We start from the raw sequence: 18,276 nt of genomic DNA on the forward strand, positions 1-18,276 counted from the left end.
CACAGCTGAGTCGACTGGTATCCGACGTCAAATCACGATTCAAATTCCACTGTCACCAGTGAGATTTGAACCGTGACCTTCCGTACGGTAGCCTAGTGCTCTAACCACTCAGCTACCCGGACACTCAGAAACTTTCGCAATCGAAAAATCTAAAAAATATCAATAGATTGCCACTATATGGTGCCTAGGCTCCGAAGTATCCTCCATATCGATATCTGTTCAAAAGTTAAAGTTAACACTAGTACATTACTATGATTTTTATTAATTAGCTGCAAAACCCCCCTGAAGTTCATGCTAGAATCACGAGCGGCAATGTAGGCTATAATATGGAGCATAATCCTGCTAAGTTTGGTGGAAATCGCACTATTACTAGCAAAGTTATAGCAAGTCAAAGTTGCCGTTTCTGTACAAATTTAAGACTTTGATTGTCAATATCACGCGAAAGTGGATATTCGCACATAATATATGCATGTATTATGTGCTAGGTTCTAATGGAACAAATGCAAACTCAAATCGTTTTATAAAAAAAATACACAAAACCTTTCATACCTGAAGCGCTCAGCTTCCGGTTTCCCGACTTATTGCATGCAATATGGGTATGCCACATGGAAAATTTTTCATCAATATCTGTCTGCGTCATATCATCCAAGTACGCTGGCCTAATACTATCACAAACGAAGGACTTGGTTCTGCGGACAGGCCTGCCACCCGTACGCACTATCATCGGAAGGTGGAAGTGGCAGTGAATAGGTGAGACATTAAGGAGCGGCGACAACTGCATTCGTTTTGAGAATGATGGGGACAACTGCATTGATGCCTACGTCATCCACTCCCCCAAAATAGCGTCCCAAGGGCACTTGACGCAGAAGAGTAGAGGAGCAGTGCGAGCGTTTCGAAAGTCCTACGGTCCTACGATGGCGCGTAGGTGCGTTTGGCGCGCTATACCCCAACAAAAAGTGAAGCGCAACCACATATAAAGAGCCACATAGGAAGGTTTTCTTATAGAAAAGGAAACTAGTGAATTGACGTTGTTCATTTTCAAGGGTATGACAATCGCAGTTACGGGAAGATGACCAGATCCCGGAACAAGAGGGTTGGATGGAGTCAAGATCAAAGCAAAATTTAATGCCTGACAATTTTGCTGCTCGATTGGTGACTTCGGGGCAATGGTTGTCCAAGTGGAGCTTATTGTCAAAAGAGACTCCGAGGTCTTGAGTGGAATTTAGGTATGGTAAGGAATGTCTATTAAGAGAGTAAGAGAAGAATGTGGGTGAAGATTAGAGCGAGTAGCAGATTCAGTGACACTTTTTAATGTTTACACCCACTAGCAGGAGGGAGAGGAGGAAGGAGAGGGAACATAGACTGAGGCAAAATGGCGGCAGAGTAAATCACAAGATAGTTGGGGGGAGTTAGCTGAAAAGTTAGAGGATTTAGTTTAAGGAGGGGATAGCTGGGCAGGACAGCGGCAATTGCGAATGTGGGACCAGAAAGGTTTGAGGTTTCCGCGCTTCAATGAGACTCCCACACTGCGTTATAATGTGTCCTTGTTAACCTGGAACTGGAGGAAGTGATTCGCTATGTGGACGTAAATGCGAGAGCCACCAACCTCTTCAAGTCCATACAACTACTGGCCTAAGCTGACGATATTGACATTATAGGAACAACAACCCGGGATATACAGTCTACCTTTATCCAGATCGTGTATGCAGATATCGACGGGGTCTTGGACTGCACATTAATGAAGACAAGACATGGTGACAACTTCAGCGCCAAAAACCGAAGAACGATCAACATTGAATCGGGACTACAACTTTGAGACCGTTGAAAATTTCTCCTATCTTGGGTCTAAAATCACAATCGATAACAGCTATAACGATGAAATTCGCGGACCGTTGTTGGCTGCCAACAGAGCCTATTTCAGCTTACAAAAACTGTTTCGCTTGAAATGTCTCACCATAGGCTCAAAGTTCTTACTGTATAAGACAATGATCTTGCCAGCCCTTATGTATTCCTCGGGGACTAGGTTAAGATGCTGAGTTGGACTCATGCGGCATAGCAATCAGTCTGTTAAAGCTTAGTTGACTAGCGCTGGGTTGACACTCGTGGAGGAAAAGGCGGAAGCAGTCCTGAAGAGGAATTTCTCTCGTATTAGAATTATGAGTTATGTCCTCACTTCCAAGCTTGCTCAATTTTAAGCAGGACGTAAAGTATATTTGCGAAAATGATGAGTTTCATCTTGCTGAATGCAGTCCCAGTTTGAGGACCAACGCTACATATCTAACTTAATGGCTGTAAACTAAGTGCGGTCTGCAGAAGAATAGCCTTAAGGGTGTGTTCTGCCGGACTATCTCAGATGATGTGGCGTTCATCGCCTTAGGAATAATGCCGATTAACATCTTGGCAAATGAGATGACGAACATATATAAAACCAGGTCAATCTCTCCTTTATGGGAAGCAAAGCGAGAGATCTATAATTATCGCTGATGGCAACAGCGATGGGACTACTCAAACGTTGGACACACAAGTTGATCCCTAACATGGGGAAATCAATTATAACCTCACTAGCCACGGAGGATACCGGCAATACCTGCACAAGGTTAATATGGAAACCTTACTCATCTGTTAAAAAATCGATGGGGTCTTAGAGGATTCAGAGCACGTAACTTTCACTATCCAGAATTCTTGGAGGCAAGAAGAAACCCAGAGTAAACTCTAGGCAGTATGGCGGGAGAAATAGAGTATCATCAACTCCCTGATCGGATCTATCATAAGCAAAATGCGAAAAAGAGACCAGAAAAGCGCAGTTACGGACGCTGCGTATGGAAAAGGGAAACCAAGCTAGAGTGAGCCACTCCCCCCCCCCTCCCCTTCCCCCCATTATGCAATACCTTATGGAGGTTCCACGGAAAAGGGGAATTCGGGGGTAGTTTTAGTGGATAGAAGTTCCAAATACTGACCGGTCCATCAATGCTCTATATTCCTGGGAGACTTCGGTTCTTAGTAAACAACGTTGCAAGCTCTTTCCCACGTCCACTTTTATTATAGAAGAGGCTTCTCAGAACTAGTCGTAAGCCAGGACACCAGGTAGATACTACAGTTATCGAATTCGCTCCTCATTGATTTTCTAAGTTTTAAAAGGCTATTAAACGTGTTGTTTGATATAGTCGCCTCGTTCGTCCGTTCGTTCCCGATGGAATCCAATTTCCTTAACTAATGTAGTTCCTTTACGATTTCTAGCTGTTACCTCCTTCTATATCTGTCATCTGTTGGTTAATCTTAATTTAGTCCCATCCATCCACTCCCAACTTTGTTGTGCGTTACTATCTCCGCCCATTTGAGTTAAATCATGTCTTATGATACCCTAAGTTGAATCAGGTGTCGCAAATTGAAATCACATTAATGAAAATAAGTAATTTCACTTTCAATTCAAATAGAAGCTTCCGATATGGTGGACTCACGTGCATATGGTCAACTTTCGCTGTTACATTCTTGGCTGCCATCACATATCAAATACCAATTGAGTCGTTATTGCCAAAGTAATGAGCGTACGAAGCAACACTAGTGAGGAATAAACTTAATTAATTCAATGATTTCTCTGGCTTTGGTGGGCTGTTTTGAATTGGGCAGTACACATTGTGTCATACCGAAAGTAAGATTGGCTTGATTCTGTCGACCGCGCGTCCAGGCTCTCATTGTCCTTATTTAAAAGAGTGGTCAGACTTAAGGAGTTTAGAGTGATAGTGATTTATAGCGTATTTCGAAAGTTGAAAGTTGAAACCGCGTTAGTCGCCAAAATGCCTAAATTGACAGCCCACCTAAGAGAGCCGAAACAATGGCAATAGTCAGCCTACCCAGACCTCCTCAATTAAGTGCTTTTCACGTGCATTAATACTATCACGATTGCGAAACTGCCAGAAAATCCGTTACAAACATTAACAAATTCTGACATTGTGCCATTAACCCGAATGAAGCATAAAGCATTCCCAGCAGCTGAATTGGACACCAAAGTGCGTTCAGTCTGGCTGTGTATGCTCACCTGGTATTTGCTTCCGATATGCATACTTTAATCGACACCTACGCTTTTCAATTGAACAAATATCGGACGCTCTATAAAACAGTCGAGACACTGAGTGAAATTCGAAAGGTTCTGTCTGGTCATGATCGCGGTGTGGATTATAGTCGTGTTATGCGGGAGTTTCGCGGATGTCCAATCTTCCTCGGATAATCCTTTCGATCCGACCCATTATTTGAACCGAGGTTTTTGGGTCTTCGATAATTGCTTCTATACGAATGCTAAGTGCCCCAATGAAAATATCACCTTCTGGTTATATTCAAGGTATGGATAGTTCCTAGTGTGTTTTGTGATGGAGACGGGGTTCCAGTGGTTGCTATAAGACAAAACGCCTTTTAGTGAAAGTTGGCAAATAGTGCACTGTGTTCTTCTTGATAACGTGAAAATCCTCACAAATTTTGGTGGTTTGATTCCATGAACCCAAACAGTATCCTTCACTTTTTATCATACTAATATCCCCTTTGCTAAAAAATTCTCATTGGATGCTCTGGAATCCCTTATATCTACGTACTTGCTCCGTTAACAAATTACTTGAGATACTAAAGAAAATATTCATTTCTGAATACCTATCCAGTCTATGTGATAGCTGAAACCCCACAACCTTCTTTCACTATCGCCACACTCAATCATTGCATTCATTTCACAACTATTCACTATTTTCCTTCCATCCAGAGAATCCAGAACTGAACCGAAGTCGTTAAACGTGGAAAACCTTCAATCCAGCGACTTTACTCCAAAGCGTCCACTGACCATTCTAATCCATGGATACACTGGAAATCGAGATGCTTCCCCTAATACGCAAATTAGAGATCCTCTACTGGATGCCGATGATATCTACGTTCTTTCTGTGGATTACAGTCCACTAGCTCCGGCACCTTGCTATCCATTTGCAGTGGAAAATGCAAAATATATCGGAAAATGCATCGCACAAATTGTTGATAATCTGGTAGCTCCTGGATTTGTGGATATGGACGATATCCATGTGATTGGATTCAGTTTGGGAGCTCAGGTTGCTGGTATAATTGCGAATCATCTGAAGACTGGAAAGCTGAAGTGGATTACAGGTAAGGCGTCAATCTTGTCTATTGGCGATTTAGATTTCTTAACTTTTTTGAATCTTTGAAGATTGTAGTTAACGTTTAGAGTTAAACAAGATACTCATATCCTCGAATACTTAGATAAATAGGAAATCCCCATAAAGTTAGGGAGATTAAGCGATAAGCGATGTAATACAAATGGGAACTACAGAATCCGCTAGTGATATATAGTACAAACACTTCTTCAAAACAGACGAACTAAAGTGCAGGATCAAGGCTTTAGAAGGGATAGTTGTAGTCGCCCCTCAGACTCGACATTGAAGCGGAGATCTATTCAATATATCAGGGAGTTGGCCAGGGAGGTGGTCAACACCTATTACAGGCATAAATACTAGCTGCCACACAAGGACTACCTGAAAAGGTGTATACCATCAGAACTGCCAGGATGAAGGATTTCTGTTAGAATGTCGAGAGGATCACCGATTCAGTTAGATTTAGTAATATTTTGCCCAAAGAATGTAAGAACCCATCCTTTTTTAAAAGTCAGAGGGCTTCTGAACGATATCTTCTGGTGAGACCCTACAGCTGATAGTCCAGACGCGCTTCCCAGTAGGATTATAAGTCAGAGCACCTACCCCCTCTCCCCTAGTTCGTTTCGAATACCCCGGATCGCGGCTTAGACATCCACTTAAGCCGATTATGGAGAGTTCATCGTTTTCCAAATTTTAGCATGCCTACTTCAAAGGCAAATCCACAGAGACCACTCTTCCTAACAGTTCGCACGGTTGATCAGTTCTTACAATTCAAGCAACGTACCTTAGCTGCCTTCCTGCATGTAAACAGAGCTCTTGAAAACGTGAGTACTAACGCCATTAAGGAAATTCGAACCAAAATTGGATTAAATGGGGCTTACGCAGTAGATAGTATGATGCTAGTTGCTAAAAATCAGGATAATCTAATCTGTTCGGTCCGGTAGCCACTTGAGCGGAACTGTGAATAAAAGGAAATCCCAGGGTAGGCTTTCTCTCCGTTGTTTTGGCTGGCGGTGATGGATAATGGATTCCACGAATACTGGGTAGGAGGGAGGTGGAGGCTGTGGCATACACCGACGACTTCCTGATATTGGCATCAGTGATAATTCTCTTTGTTACAAGTAGCATTATGGAGCTCCCTTGTCGTAGTGAGGGAGGTCAGTAAGGAAGATCCTCTAGGAAACGAAAGGTGACACCTGAAGCCAAGCAATAATTAAAACCCTAAGCCGTGGTGTGATTACTGTGCCGAGGGGTAAATGGTCACAGGGGTTAAGATGTGGCCGTAAACGGTGAACTCTGGATACCTGGCGACCACCAGTTTCAACTAGCCTTGTCTCAGCAAAAAGTGACTCTGCCAAGATCGACTTACTTTCCTGGCATGAAATTATGAGAAACCGAAAGCGCAGAAACCTATTAAAAAATTAAAATTAAATCTCGATCGTGACGATCCAGCCCCGAGTGAAGTGGCAATCCTAAGCTCATGGATGGAGAACCTGAATGTAGACTCAGATGCTCCATTTACTCAAGTGGAAACCAATCTAATTGGGACCCAGTACTTGACGAACGAGCCGAAGCAGACCCCTTCTGTTAGCACACAGCTAGGCTCCAATCTGCGCTACCTGGTGAAGTTAAAGCCTTGCCGATGGATAAGCACCTATGCATGGGTAGCAAACAGCCTCTGCGCAAACCGCCTTCGGGCAAACCGGCTTCGGACGAACCGCCTTGAAGCAAACCGCCTTCGGGCAAATCACAACCGACATGCTGTGCCAAGGTTGAGAGGAAAGGATCTTCTGGGGCATCTGCAGCTAAGGAGAAACCGAAGCGGTAGCGGTCCTCGGACGATCCCAACTCTTCGATACAAAAGGCAGCAATGAGGGCTAGGCGTTCATTTGTAGCCGAGGCTGTCGGAGCCGATGGATGGGCCTTGTATGACAACTCTAATCCATCCCGTTACGATACTGTGCAGTGCAAATAGTTTAGGAGAAAGCTGCAGGGACTGCATCTTTACAAAGCATTCAGTTTCCCTTTGAATTGGTAGGTGTATACCGTAAAATGTTACGGCTAAATTATTGCCGACGAAAACACAAACGAGTGGTTCAGGCAGTACTGCTCCTCCCTCAACGATGTGTGGAAGGGTACGTGACTAACCATGGAAAGCGTCTTTGGGCTGCCATCGTTCAAAAAGTGCTTACTCCAGCTTCCAGAAGAAAGGCGTAATGATACTGGGGATCTGGAATAACTTGGTGTCCAGAATAACCTCAACACCTCCACCTGGATGCTGCTAGGAAGCAAAGCAGCTATACTATCAGCGTTCCCGAATCTGATGTTAAGGAGGTTCGGGGAAAAGAGCTGCGGGATCTTCTACGGATCAGGGGCCGTGACGTTACACGCGTCGGCTCCTAAAACTATTAAAGAGGACCCGCGGGCCTCGGCAACTGCACTTATGACTCATCGGATCAATAGCTGCATGACATTTATATACCTTATACAAGAACCGTGGCTCGTTGGTGGGGCAGTCAGGGGCCTAAACTTCCAGCATGCTGGCCTGTTGTATGTCAATGGAAGTGATCGATCCCGCTCCTGCATGGCAGCCTCAAAAAACTTTGAGGCTGCTTCGGTTAACAACCTATGTGATGGCGACACCACATCGGTCAAACTAACTATAAAAAGTCAACAGTTAGATAAAGAGGTAATATGGTACTCTGCATGTTTTCCCTATAATGCAGAAGAAGTTTCCAGTGGAACATGCATCAAAGCTGTCCAATATGCTAAAAGTAAAGGGATGGGGGGTAATAACAGAATGTGATGTCAACGATCACTGCATATGCTGGGGAAGTTCCAACATCAATGCAAGAGGATCGAGACTACTGGAGTATCTAATAGGAACCGATCTGCAGATGCTTAATTCCGGTAATGAACCCACTTTCTTCAACGTCGTCAGGCGAGAGGTCATCGATATTAGTGTGGCATCCCCTGGCATTGCAGCTCTGGTTGGAGAGTGGAGCGAATCAAACGATATCACACTCCCAAATCACAGACGCATTGATTTCGTAATGGGCATAGATCCACCTTCACCCACTCCATTTCGGAAACCACGGAAGACAGATTGGGTGACGTATAAAATAGAACTGAGCCCAGGACTCACGATCCCTGGGAGGTGCAACAAATCCATTGCTGGAATTGAGAAAACAACCCAGATGATCGCAACCCGCAAGACGCCAAAGAAAGGTAAAACACCATGGTGGAACTTGGATTTTGTAAAACAGAAGAGAACGACAAGGATGCTCCTCAATCGTGCCCTGAAATGTGATTCACCCGCTGGCTGAAATCTCTATAAGGTGGCACAGAAAGCTCTAAAGAAGAGCATAAGATCGGCTAAACGATCATCAATGAGACACTTTTGCGAAGAGACTAATCCTCCTGAGGCAACCTCAAATGTGGAGCGGATCCTGGTTAAATAATGTAGCGAGAAACTGGGTTATTTACATTTACAGAAAGAGAGGTACACAAAAAGCAATGAAAAAACAGCAAACCATTTGTTTGAAATGCGTTTCCAAGGCAGCATCCAAAATCAAATCTCGGGGCCGACAGGTGCATACAGCCCTAAACCAAGAGACTGGAATCTGACATGCAAAGTAGTATCACTACACAGATGCAAAAAGCCTCCGACCGACCAGTCTAATATCCTTTCTACTAAAAGGACTAGAAAGACTAGTAGATCGGTTCATAAGGAATACACGCATTCCTACGTGGCCACTTCTCCATAGGCAAGACACCTACCAGAAAGACAAATCCACGGAGACAGCACTCCAGGAAGTCATGGCAAAAATTGAAAAGACAATGTCTGAAAAAGAATACGCCTTAGGAGCATTCACGGGCATCGGAGGTGCCTTCAATTATGCCTCATTCAATATGTAACGCGGCAAGACTGCATGAAATCAATCCACTCTTAATCAGTTGGATCTTTCAAATTCTAGGGTGGAAAAAAGTCCACATATTGGTCCGCCAGAAGTCTATTGAGGCGGTATGTCTTAGGAGCCGCCCACAGGGAAGAGTTCTCCCTCCTCTGTTATGACTCCTGGTAATGGATACCACGGTATGGCTCCTCGAGGACAAAATCCAATTATGGACTGGCCCGACCCCTTGAAAAAATGACGACCATATTTCAGGCGGAGATATATGCCATTTCATTGGCAGCAGAAGTCAAGTCTACTCTGAAGTGTGCCATTGCAAGGATTCATGTAGCCGAGTGGAGGAATTTGAACTCTTGCCGACAGTCGAAAATCCTTGTGAAAGAACCTGAGGTCGCTAGAGCGGCATTTTTGTTGTGCCTTAACAAGTGGGACATAAAAACCCTAGTAGGGCTTTTCACGGGAGACTGCTGTTTAAACTACTATATGGAAAAGTTTGAGGTTGGTGGTTTCGGCTATATGCAGCCAATGTAAGGAGGAAGAGAAGACAGCCCTGCACTTCTTGTGCAGCTGCCCGGCCTCCTCAGATTTCAGACGGAGACACCTTGGCAAGGTTTTCTTCAATGAAGAATCTGCACACTCTCTGCCTCTGGAGAATGTTCCCAGATTCGCTAAAGCCTGCGAACGCGCAAGAGGACCTTCGTAGCGAAATGCAAGCTCCTTGGTCCAGCTCATCCTAATTATGTGTTGTACGAGGCCTAGTAAAAAATTCAATGGGACCAAGCTTAATAAGATCAAAAGAAGCAGATACTCCCGAAGTACCCCCACATCTTCTCTCCCTTAATGGACTCTTACATATTAAAAATGTCGGACCGTGTTCCTCACACATAAGGTAAACTTCAACTCGAATTTCACAGCGGGCTGCGACAGAAGGGAAGACGAGCGAAGTGTTATGAGGTTTATGATAGAATATTATTTGCTTTCGGATCAAAAATGATCTGTAGAATTGGGGCGGGAGTCCTTTCCCTTACATACAGTGTAGCCGAGTCGTATGGTATTACAGGATACGTTAATATAGTCCAGGTGCTGATGATAGTAACACAGCTATTCTGGTCGACAGCCATGCCGCGATTAAGGCATGCTGCTCAGTGGTGATGTTCTTCAATGTTGTGAGGTTGCGCAGAAACATGTTAAACAGTTCGGAAGAAATGCTCAATGTCACCCTCTTCTGTGTTCCCGATCATAGGAAGATAGAGGGGAATAAGCAGGCCGACGGATTGTCAAGAGCTGACTCCCCGCCTTCGTTGGTGTACTGCCGCTGCTTCCAAATGACAAAACCACACTACCGCGCTAAGTGAAAAAGGTCCTCCTCAAACGCGTCTACACGGAACAGATGATTCAGAGTTTTTATTACTAGCTAAAGATAAATCGTATCATCCTTTCAACTCTCGAACTAAAACGCCGAAACAATCTAGTAGGAATCCTTTCTGTGGCGAAAATGACAACTACCCCAACTAGGATATCCATAACGACGGCTTGGTAACATCTCAATGGCTCGGGTATGTCATCTTTGTGTTCCGGAAGCTAGTGTTTGATGGTACTCCGACATTATGGGGGGATCATGGGATCATACTTTGTGACGGAGGCGATGGGGTTCCTCTTTATTCAGGCCCGTTAAAGAGTTTCTTCCCCTGACCCGAAATTTACTCGATTGGCCAGGAATGGAAACGTTAATGATGTTGCAATTCCAGGGAAGATCCGCTTTACTTTCACCACGAACCTGCGATCTCCTCCTCATCGCCTTGTCTTTATCACATCGTTAAAACAAAACTTGTGCCTAGATTTTGATTTTTTCACAAACTTGAACAAAATTTATTTGCATTATGTGTATGGCGTCCTGAAAATCTCATGGAAGTCAATCAAACGTCCCTGGCCATTTTGCATCTTCCTGGGCATAGAAAGAGAGGTAGAATTCCACTACATATGTTGTCTCACAGTTCCAAGGCGACCACTCTACCACTTTGTAACTCTGCTTTTTGGAGCGTACAAAGGCCATGAAAAAAGACTGGGCCCTTATGGTCCTTATGGAGGATTTTCAGTTCATTTTCACTGAACAAACAGACACTAACCTGACGATGGCTGACTGATGGCTATTTGAAGTTTATTTGCTAGGGAGGTATTGGACGAAGAACAACGATCGTCCATCCTCAAAGTTTCACTGTTGATGGAACGGCTCCTGGTTCACAGTCGACTACGTCACCTCCATTGAATCCACAGAATGGCCTATATTTTGAACTGCTAAAATATTGTATAATGGGCTGGAATGATCCTGCCTACTGGCAAGTTTCTTTTTAGGGTCGAAACCCCGACAGGTTGACTCTACAGGGGAACTTTTAGCTACTGGTGAAGCGCACCTATATGCTGACAACTCTGTTGACTGGTAATGGGAGTATGGGCAGTCCGATTGGCCGGGTCTTTAGGTTCGAGATCAATTTCGTGACCGCCTATCCGACATTAATCCCGGGGAGCCAATTCACAGTCGTGAATCGTTCGTTGATTTCTGACGGGATGAACAAAAGTTAGTGTCCCTGCAACCGCGACACTAAATTTTGTTTACCCCGATAGAAATCATGGAAATATTTACCACCTCGTTGGATCCGACTACTACATCGTTAACTAGAATTCGTGAAAACTTTGCTTCGAAGCCGTCGATGTAAAATAGTCCGATCACTGTTTCCCATCCATATCTCCATGGCCCGGAAATTACATGGATGGATAAACAAATTTTACGGCCAACAGGACTATTTGACTGGTCGCTAGTTCGCCGGAATAACCAGCTATCGGTCAACTCTGAAGGTGGACAAGCATGCTACTCGAATATAAAGCAGGCAATGCCACCACTATGCTCTGCTAAAAAAAACTGGGGAACAGGACCATCCGGATATGTGGATCACAAAGCCCTACTGACTGCTGCGGCGTCTCTGGTGGCTGCGGCCGCTTCTTTAGTGGCTGCGGCGGCGTCTCGGAGGGCACCCAGGCGATCCTCGCTTGCGTTTCCGGTTCCTTGGAGGAACTGGCAGCGACGGCCAACCAGGTGCAGGAGGTGTACGTACGCCCAACCATGCCGGCCGTTCAACCACCGTCGGATGAGGTGAGCGACTTGAGGCGCGAGATAACCGCTTTAACACCCAGTGTGGCCGAGATGCGGGCGACGTTGGACGCTCAGCGTTCGGGCGCCAGATCGTGAGCTCGCTCACGGTCTGCCACTCGAAAAGGGCAATCAGGTAGCAGGTCGTCAGGACAGTCCACGGACCGAGGGATTTGCTGGTACCACCGCAGATTCGGCAATAAAGCCACCAAGTGTACAATCCCTTGTAAATTCACGCCTGCCGCAAAAAACTAGGTCGAGGGGGGTCCTGGCGACGGCCACCCAGAACGCAGCGCCACGTCACCTAACAATTTACGACCCCCTCAACAGGCACAACTACCTCATCGATACTGGTGCGGAGGTTTCGGTTCTTCCCGTACCTCGGCAACATCAACTTTTCCCACAACCGCTCAAACTGGCGGCAGCAAATTCCTCCCGCATAAACACATACGGGTATAGGCAAGTGGACATGAGTCTTGGCTTGCGTAGGTCGTTTACGTGGCTTTCATCCTGGCGGATGTCAGCTTCCCCATATTAGGCGCAGACTTCTTGTGTCACTATGGGTTGCTGGTGGACTTGCAAAATGAGTCCCTTATAGACCCCACGACCAACCTTAATTCGTCGGGACAAATGGTATCTCACCCAGGCAATAATCTTTACGTTCTTTTAAAAGACATTACCGACTCTCGTGTTCGGGCACTTCTCCAAAAGTTCAGCCAGATTACTACCGAGTGTAGTCTCTCCAAACCAGTGAAGCACCATGTGCAGCACCACATTATCACTACTGGTTCCCCGATCTTCTCGAAGGTGCGTCCTCTACCATCCCAGAAACTGGCTATTGCACGGAAAGAGTTTGAACAACTCGTTCAACAGGGTATCTGCAGGCCCTCAGCTGTTGGTCTTCCCCACTGCATATGGTCCCTAAGCCAAACGGCGAATGGCGCCCATGTGAGGATTACAGAAGGCTAAATGCACAAAATGTTCCTGACCGATATCCAATTCCACTCATCCACGACTTTGCGCATCACCTCGCGAATTGCCGCATCTTTTCGACCTTGGACTTAATCAAGGCTTATCACCAAATCCCAGTAGCCCCTGAAGACATTCCAAAGACGGCAATATGTACACCCTGTGCAATGCGGCGCAAACCTTTCAAAGGTTCATTCACTCAGTCCTGCGAAACCTTGATTTCTGTTTCGTATATTTGGATGATGTTTTGGTCGCTTCTTCCACTGAATCTGAGCACTTAGCCCATCTCGAGTGCACTTTTCAACGTCTCCTTGAGGCCAGTTTAGTCCTAAACGTTGAGAAATGCAAAGTTCTCCAAAAACAGGTGAGATTCCTCGGCCATTTCATTTCCCCTAAAGGAATACAGCCCGACCCAGACAAGGTGCAAGCGATAACAAGCTTCCCGCGTCCAAAGACAGTGAAGGAGTTGAGGAGGTTCTTGGGCATGCTAAACTTCTACCGTCGTTTCCTGCCCAAGGCCGCACATCACCGGTCCATTTTGAACGCGTACTTGTCTGGCCCCAAAACTAAGGACACACGAGAGATCGTGTGGTCTGAAGAGGCTATCCGCGCGTTTGAAAAATCCCGTCAACAACTGGCCGACGCTACACTCTTGGCATTCCCTCTGCAAGATGCACCCCTAGCCGTTTTTGTTGATGCCTCTGACATCGCAGTAGGTGCTGCCCTTCACCAAAAGGTGGATCAACTTTGGCAGCCGTTGAGCTTCCTCTCGAAGCAGTTGAATTCCGCTCAACGGAACTACAGTACCTACGATCGCGAACTGCTCGCCGCGTACTTGAGCATCAAATACTTCCGTTTCTCCCTAGAAGGCAGGCAGTTCACAGTGTTCATGGACCATAAGCCTCTCACGTATGCTTTGAAACAGATGCCCGACAAAGCGTCCTCTCGTCAGCTTCGACACCAGCTTTATAATCCAGTTTACGTCAGACATCCAGCATGTGTCCGGCAAGGACAACATAGTTGCTGACGCTTTGTCTCGTGTCTCCGAGGTTAACATCCCCGCCTCACTCGATTTCTCGGCTATTGCCAAGGCGCAGGAGGATGACGCAGCACTTCAGAGCCTCAAATCCAACCCCAAATACAAATTTCGGGAGTTGCCCATCTTCGGCTCAAACCTCTCTCTCTGCTGTGTACACTCGGAAAAGGGACCTCGGCCATACATTCCGGCCACCTTTCGCTAGGCAGTGCTCCACGCAGTTCACGACTTAGCGCATCCAGGCATCAGGACAACAAATCGGCTAGTCACCGAGAAATACTTCTGGCCCTCTATGAATAAGGACGTCAATTCCTGGGCCAGAGAGTGCATTGTATGCCAGAAGTGTAAAGTCTCCAGGCATGTAAGGAAAGAAGTGTGCCCATTCCCCCGCACTACCAAGCGGTTCCACACAATACACCTCGACATAGTAGGGCCTTTGCGAGACTCGCGCGGTTATAGGTATTGTCTCACAATCATCGACAGGTTTACGCGGTGGCCTCAGGCCTCAGGACATTACGGCGCAATCATGTGGCGAAGCCCTCTGTCGAGAGTGGATACCTCGCTTTGGCGTCCCTGCAGTGGTCATCACTTACCAGGGAATGCAATTTGAGTTCACCCTTTTCTCCGAGTTAGGCAAACTCCTTGGTTTTAAGCGCCAGCGGACTACTGCATACCACCCGCAATCCAATGGGATGCTAGAACGTTGGCACCGGACGCTGAAAGTCGCCATTATGGCACGCGACGATCCGTCCTGGTCCCAGGTCTTGCCTCTCGTCCTACTCGGCCTACGTACAACCCGACGAGAGGAATTTGCTGCCAGCCCCGCGGAGCTGGTATACGGGGAGATCCCGAGACTCCCAAGCGATCCGCTCTTCGACAAGAGATCGGGTCTCACAGAGTCGGGGTTGGTGCGTCTGCTGAGGGACAATCTCCGACGCATAAAAGCCACACCACCCATCCGACACTCGTCCACACCTGCCTGTTCACCCAAGGAACTGGACACGTGCAGGTGTGAAACACATGAAGGAAGATCATTCTCTTCTGCCTCTAACGTTTGGATAGTCGGTTATCACGCGGTGCAGTTTTTAATTAATTTAAACTCATTCATTAAAATTAATAAAGTCTAATTATTACATCTATCGAGTATTGATTGTAAAAACTGTTAGTCTATGCTCGGGCGTACCTAAAAATTGTAGTTTGCAAAAAATGGACTATTTTTAGTTGGAGAAAACCGTTAAAGTTTTGCAAATTCGACTTTGATTGGATATTGTCACCCGAACTTGACCCTCTTCTCATATACGTGGCTTTTTGAAGGTAAGGACTGACACTTCTGAGAAGGCCAGACTGAAAAAACGTTTCAGCTTATATCCATCAAGGTTCGTATTTCTGAAGTTCAGAAGTCTTAACACTTATCTTACGAAGGATCAAGACGAGGCTCTATAGTTGAACAATGGCTAATACAACTATGTCGGTGAGTTTTGGAACTCTAATCGTTGAAAATCCAGAGGGGGAATTTGAAATCAGAAAGTGTTTTTTTGTCCACCTTTGTGTTTTTGAGCCCTACATTGAGCGTCATTTATAATAAGCAAAGGACATCTCACATCAAAACTAACAAACTCAAAATGCTTACAGGATTAGATCCAGCAAAACCGATTTTCAACTTCTTCAACAACGACGGCAGATTGGACTCAAGCGATGCTGAATTCGTGGATGTAATTCACACAGACGTCCTTGAGAGAGGGATGTTAGCCGTGTCAGGACATGTGGACTTCTATCCCAATGGCGGGACCAATCAACCTGGCTGTAAGGAACAAACTGAAGCAAGTAACATTTTCGATAATAATCAAAAACAGACCCACTTTTGATATAATATCTTTTTCCAGGTGTTGGTCAATGCAATCATGATCGAGCCCCGGAGTTTTACGCAGAATCGCTGACCTCTTCCACTAAGCAATTCTGGGGTTATGCCTGTTACAGTTGGTTCAATTTTATGCTAGGATTGTGTAAATGGTCACCAACTTCTGAAGTAGAAATAATGGGATATCGAGTGCCAAAGAAGTGAGTATCACATTTTGTCAGACTCAACAGGATCTTCTAGATATTTGAGGCTGACTTCAGCAATGCAAATTTGTATCTAAAGTTTGAAATCTATTTAAACACGTTTTTCGTTTATTTCCAGCGCAAGCGGTGTGTTTTTCTTGGAAACGAATCCTAATCCACCCTTCGCATTGGGTCCTTATCCAAATTCGGCATCATCTAAAGATACATCACCACCGAGTGGCCAAATTATCACAGAAAATCCATCTCCATTAAACGAGCTAAAGTAAAAATTATTTATTCTTGCTCCACTAGATACTGTTTTAGGCATTTTTTGGTTTTTTGTTTTTCAAATTTAATTTATTTATTTAAGTTACAAAAATAGACTGATTAATTCAAAATAATTTAAGCATTTTTAATAATTACGGAAATGAACCAACCACCGCCGTTGAACTACAGAGACAGAGGGTAGGATTAGCTAAACGTGTACCAGTGGGGCTCCTGAATGTTCATTACATTTCGGCTTATTTTATTTTAGTATTTAAGGGAAATATACATTTTTTGACCCTTCAGTTGACGTTGTACCCCTTTCGTCAAGGTTCCACTATATTTTATTTAGACGGCTGCAACTACATATCATTATAAGAAGCGTGGTGTTGTGAGGTTGGTAACAAGAAAATAGGAACATGAGATTTTAATGAAGGCAAAAGAGTGGATCCTGGTAGGACGAGAGTTTAATCCTCGAATCCTCAAGTGGTGCACACCTAATCTTCCCTCAACCTTCCTTCCTCGTTGCCACTCAACTGTGATTATTAAAAGAGATTGGCTTCCTTCTTCAATATGTGAACAGTGTCGTCCAGGGCAGTGACAACTCATCTCTCTTGAATTAGGGACTGTTGTATGATTAGCTAAACTAGGTGGGGGGGGGGGGGGGGGGGGATGTGTATAGGATGCTTATAGGGGAATTTGAAGCTATTGTACGGGGAAGTATACAGGGCCAGGCAGACGCCTGTCGTCGTCGTGATAAATGCTGGTCTTGTTATGGAAATTCCGGAGATCTAATGGAGTGAAATCGTGCCTGGAGGAAAGGAGCCGGGGAGTCCTGTTGTAGGATTGCGTAGGGGCAGATAAGGTCATTGTCATGAGATTGGGGTTTGGATAGCAACTTAATGAGGGAGTTGAAGAGGAATCTGTAGGTACGGATTGAGTTGATGCTGTCATACAGGAACTGATTGGAACGAAGTTAGGAATCGGGCGTGGCTAGACGAAAAAACGCCCCCATATTCCCTCCAATTGGGAAGAAGATAAGTCACACCAGGTGACAAAGCCATATGCGATAAGAGGTCTTTTAATAGCAAAACAGTTTTATTTCGGGGCGGATAGAGGAATTTTTGTTAAGGATGGACCATATAGTAGAGTGATTAAACCGCTATCCACATAATGGGGAGGGCATAAGTGTATAACAACTAGTAACTACTTTGGTCACGCTGCTCCCAGAGCAGAGGTGAAGCAGCATCTGAAGATTTGCCGCAGCCCTGACCGCAACCACAAATCGTCATTTTTTTAAGTTTGTGTTCTAGCCCAGAAACCGAGTAGGAAAGTTTATTTCCAATTCGTCCAGTACCGGCGGCTTTTGCAAGTGAGCAATCGAAGTCCCGGGTGTTGACACCAGTGACAAAACCGAGGAAAAATGAGCTGAAGGCAGATCGTTGGGCGACAAAAACAGTAACAACATGCACCAGATTGATTCAAAAAGGCGAGAGCAGCAAGTACTTCAGGATCAAAAGAAAGACCAATTTAAGAGGAGCTCGTCAACTATGAAATATTCGCCAATGGCAAAGATCGTACAAAATAAAGCACAGGAAAGGCCAGTCCAGCCAGTACTCATAGAGAACATACCTTTAATCCAGCGGAATTGCCCTTCGCCCAGTGTAAGCACTTGAGCTGTTTGGAGAAGTCAATTGTGTGTTTGCAAAAAGCCTATGGTACTCCTCAAACGGCCACAATATGATTACCAGCGGAGGCAGCGCAAAA

The 18,276-nt window shown here is 45.3% G+C and overlaps 1 protein-coding gene and 1 long non-coding RNA gene across 2 annotated transcripts; one reads left to right on the top strand and one right to left on the bottom strand.

Annotated features, from left to right (window-relative positions):
• Window positions 1-3,090: 3,090 nt before the first annotated feature.
• On the bottom strand, window positions 3,091-3,782 carry LOC119661254. Its single transcript, XR_005250569.1, has 3 exons — window positions 3,645-3,782; window positions 3,459-3,558; window positions 3,091-3,361 (listed from the first exon to the last, which is right to left on the bottom strand). It is a non-coding gene; the product is annotated as an uncharacterized LOC119661254 (long non-coding RNA).
• Window positions 3,710-16,631, top strand: LOC119661253 (pancreatic lipase-related protein 2-like). The gene is made up of 5 exons (XM_038070501.1): window positions 3,710-4,336; window positions 4,745-5,136; window positions 15,838-16,029; window positions 16,089-16,263; window positions 16,385-16,631. The coding sequence occupies exons 1-5, from the start codon at window positions 4,158-4,160 to the stop codon at window positions 16,530-16,532; spliced, it is 1,086 nt and encodes a 361-aa protein (XP_037926429.1). The 5' UTR covers window positions 3,710-4,157; the 3' UTR covers window positions 16,533-16,631.
• Window positions 16,632-18,276: the final 1,645 nt, after the last annotated feature.

The sequence above is a fragment of the Hermetia illucens genome, chromosome 1 (assembly GCF_905115235.1).
Source record: "Hermetia illucens chromosome 1, iHerIll2.2.curated.20191125, whole genome shotgun sequence".
NCBI classification, from domain to species: domain Eukaryota; kingdom Metazoa; phylum Arthropoda; class Insecta; order Diptera; family Stratiomyidae; genus Hermetia; species Hermetia illucens.

Bases quoted from the DNA above. Each gene is read 5' to 3' on its own strand.
- LOC119661253 (XM_038070501.1), top strand. From the start codon at position 4,158: ATGATCGCGGTGTGGATTATAGTCGTGTTATGCGGGAGTTTCGCGGAT. The intron at 4,337-4,744 runs GTATGGATAGTT...CCTTCCATCCAG, and splicing joins ACCTTCTGGTTATATTCAAG to AGAATCCAGAACTGAACCGA. The intron at 16,030-16,088 runs GTAACATTTTCG...ATCTTTTTCCAG, and splicing joins TAAGGAACAAACTGAAGCAA to GTGTTGGTCAATGCAATCAT.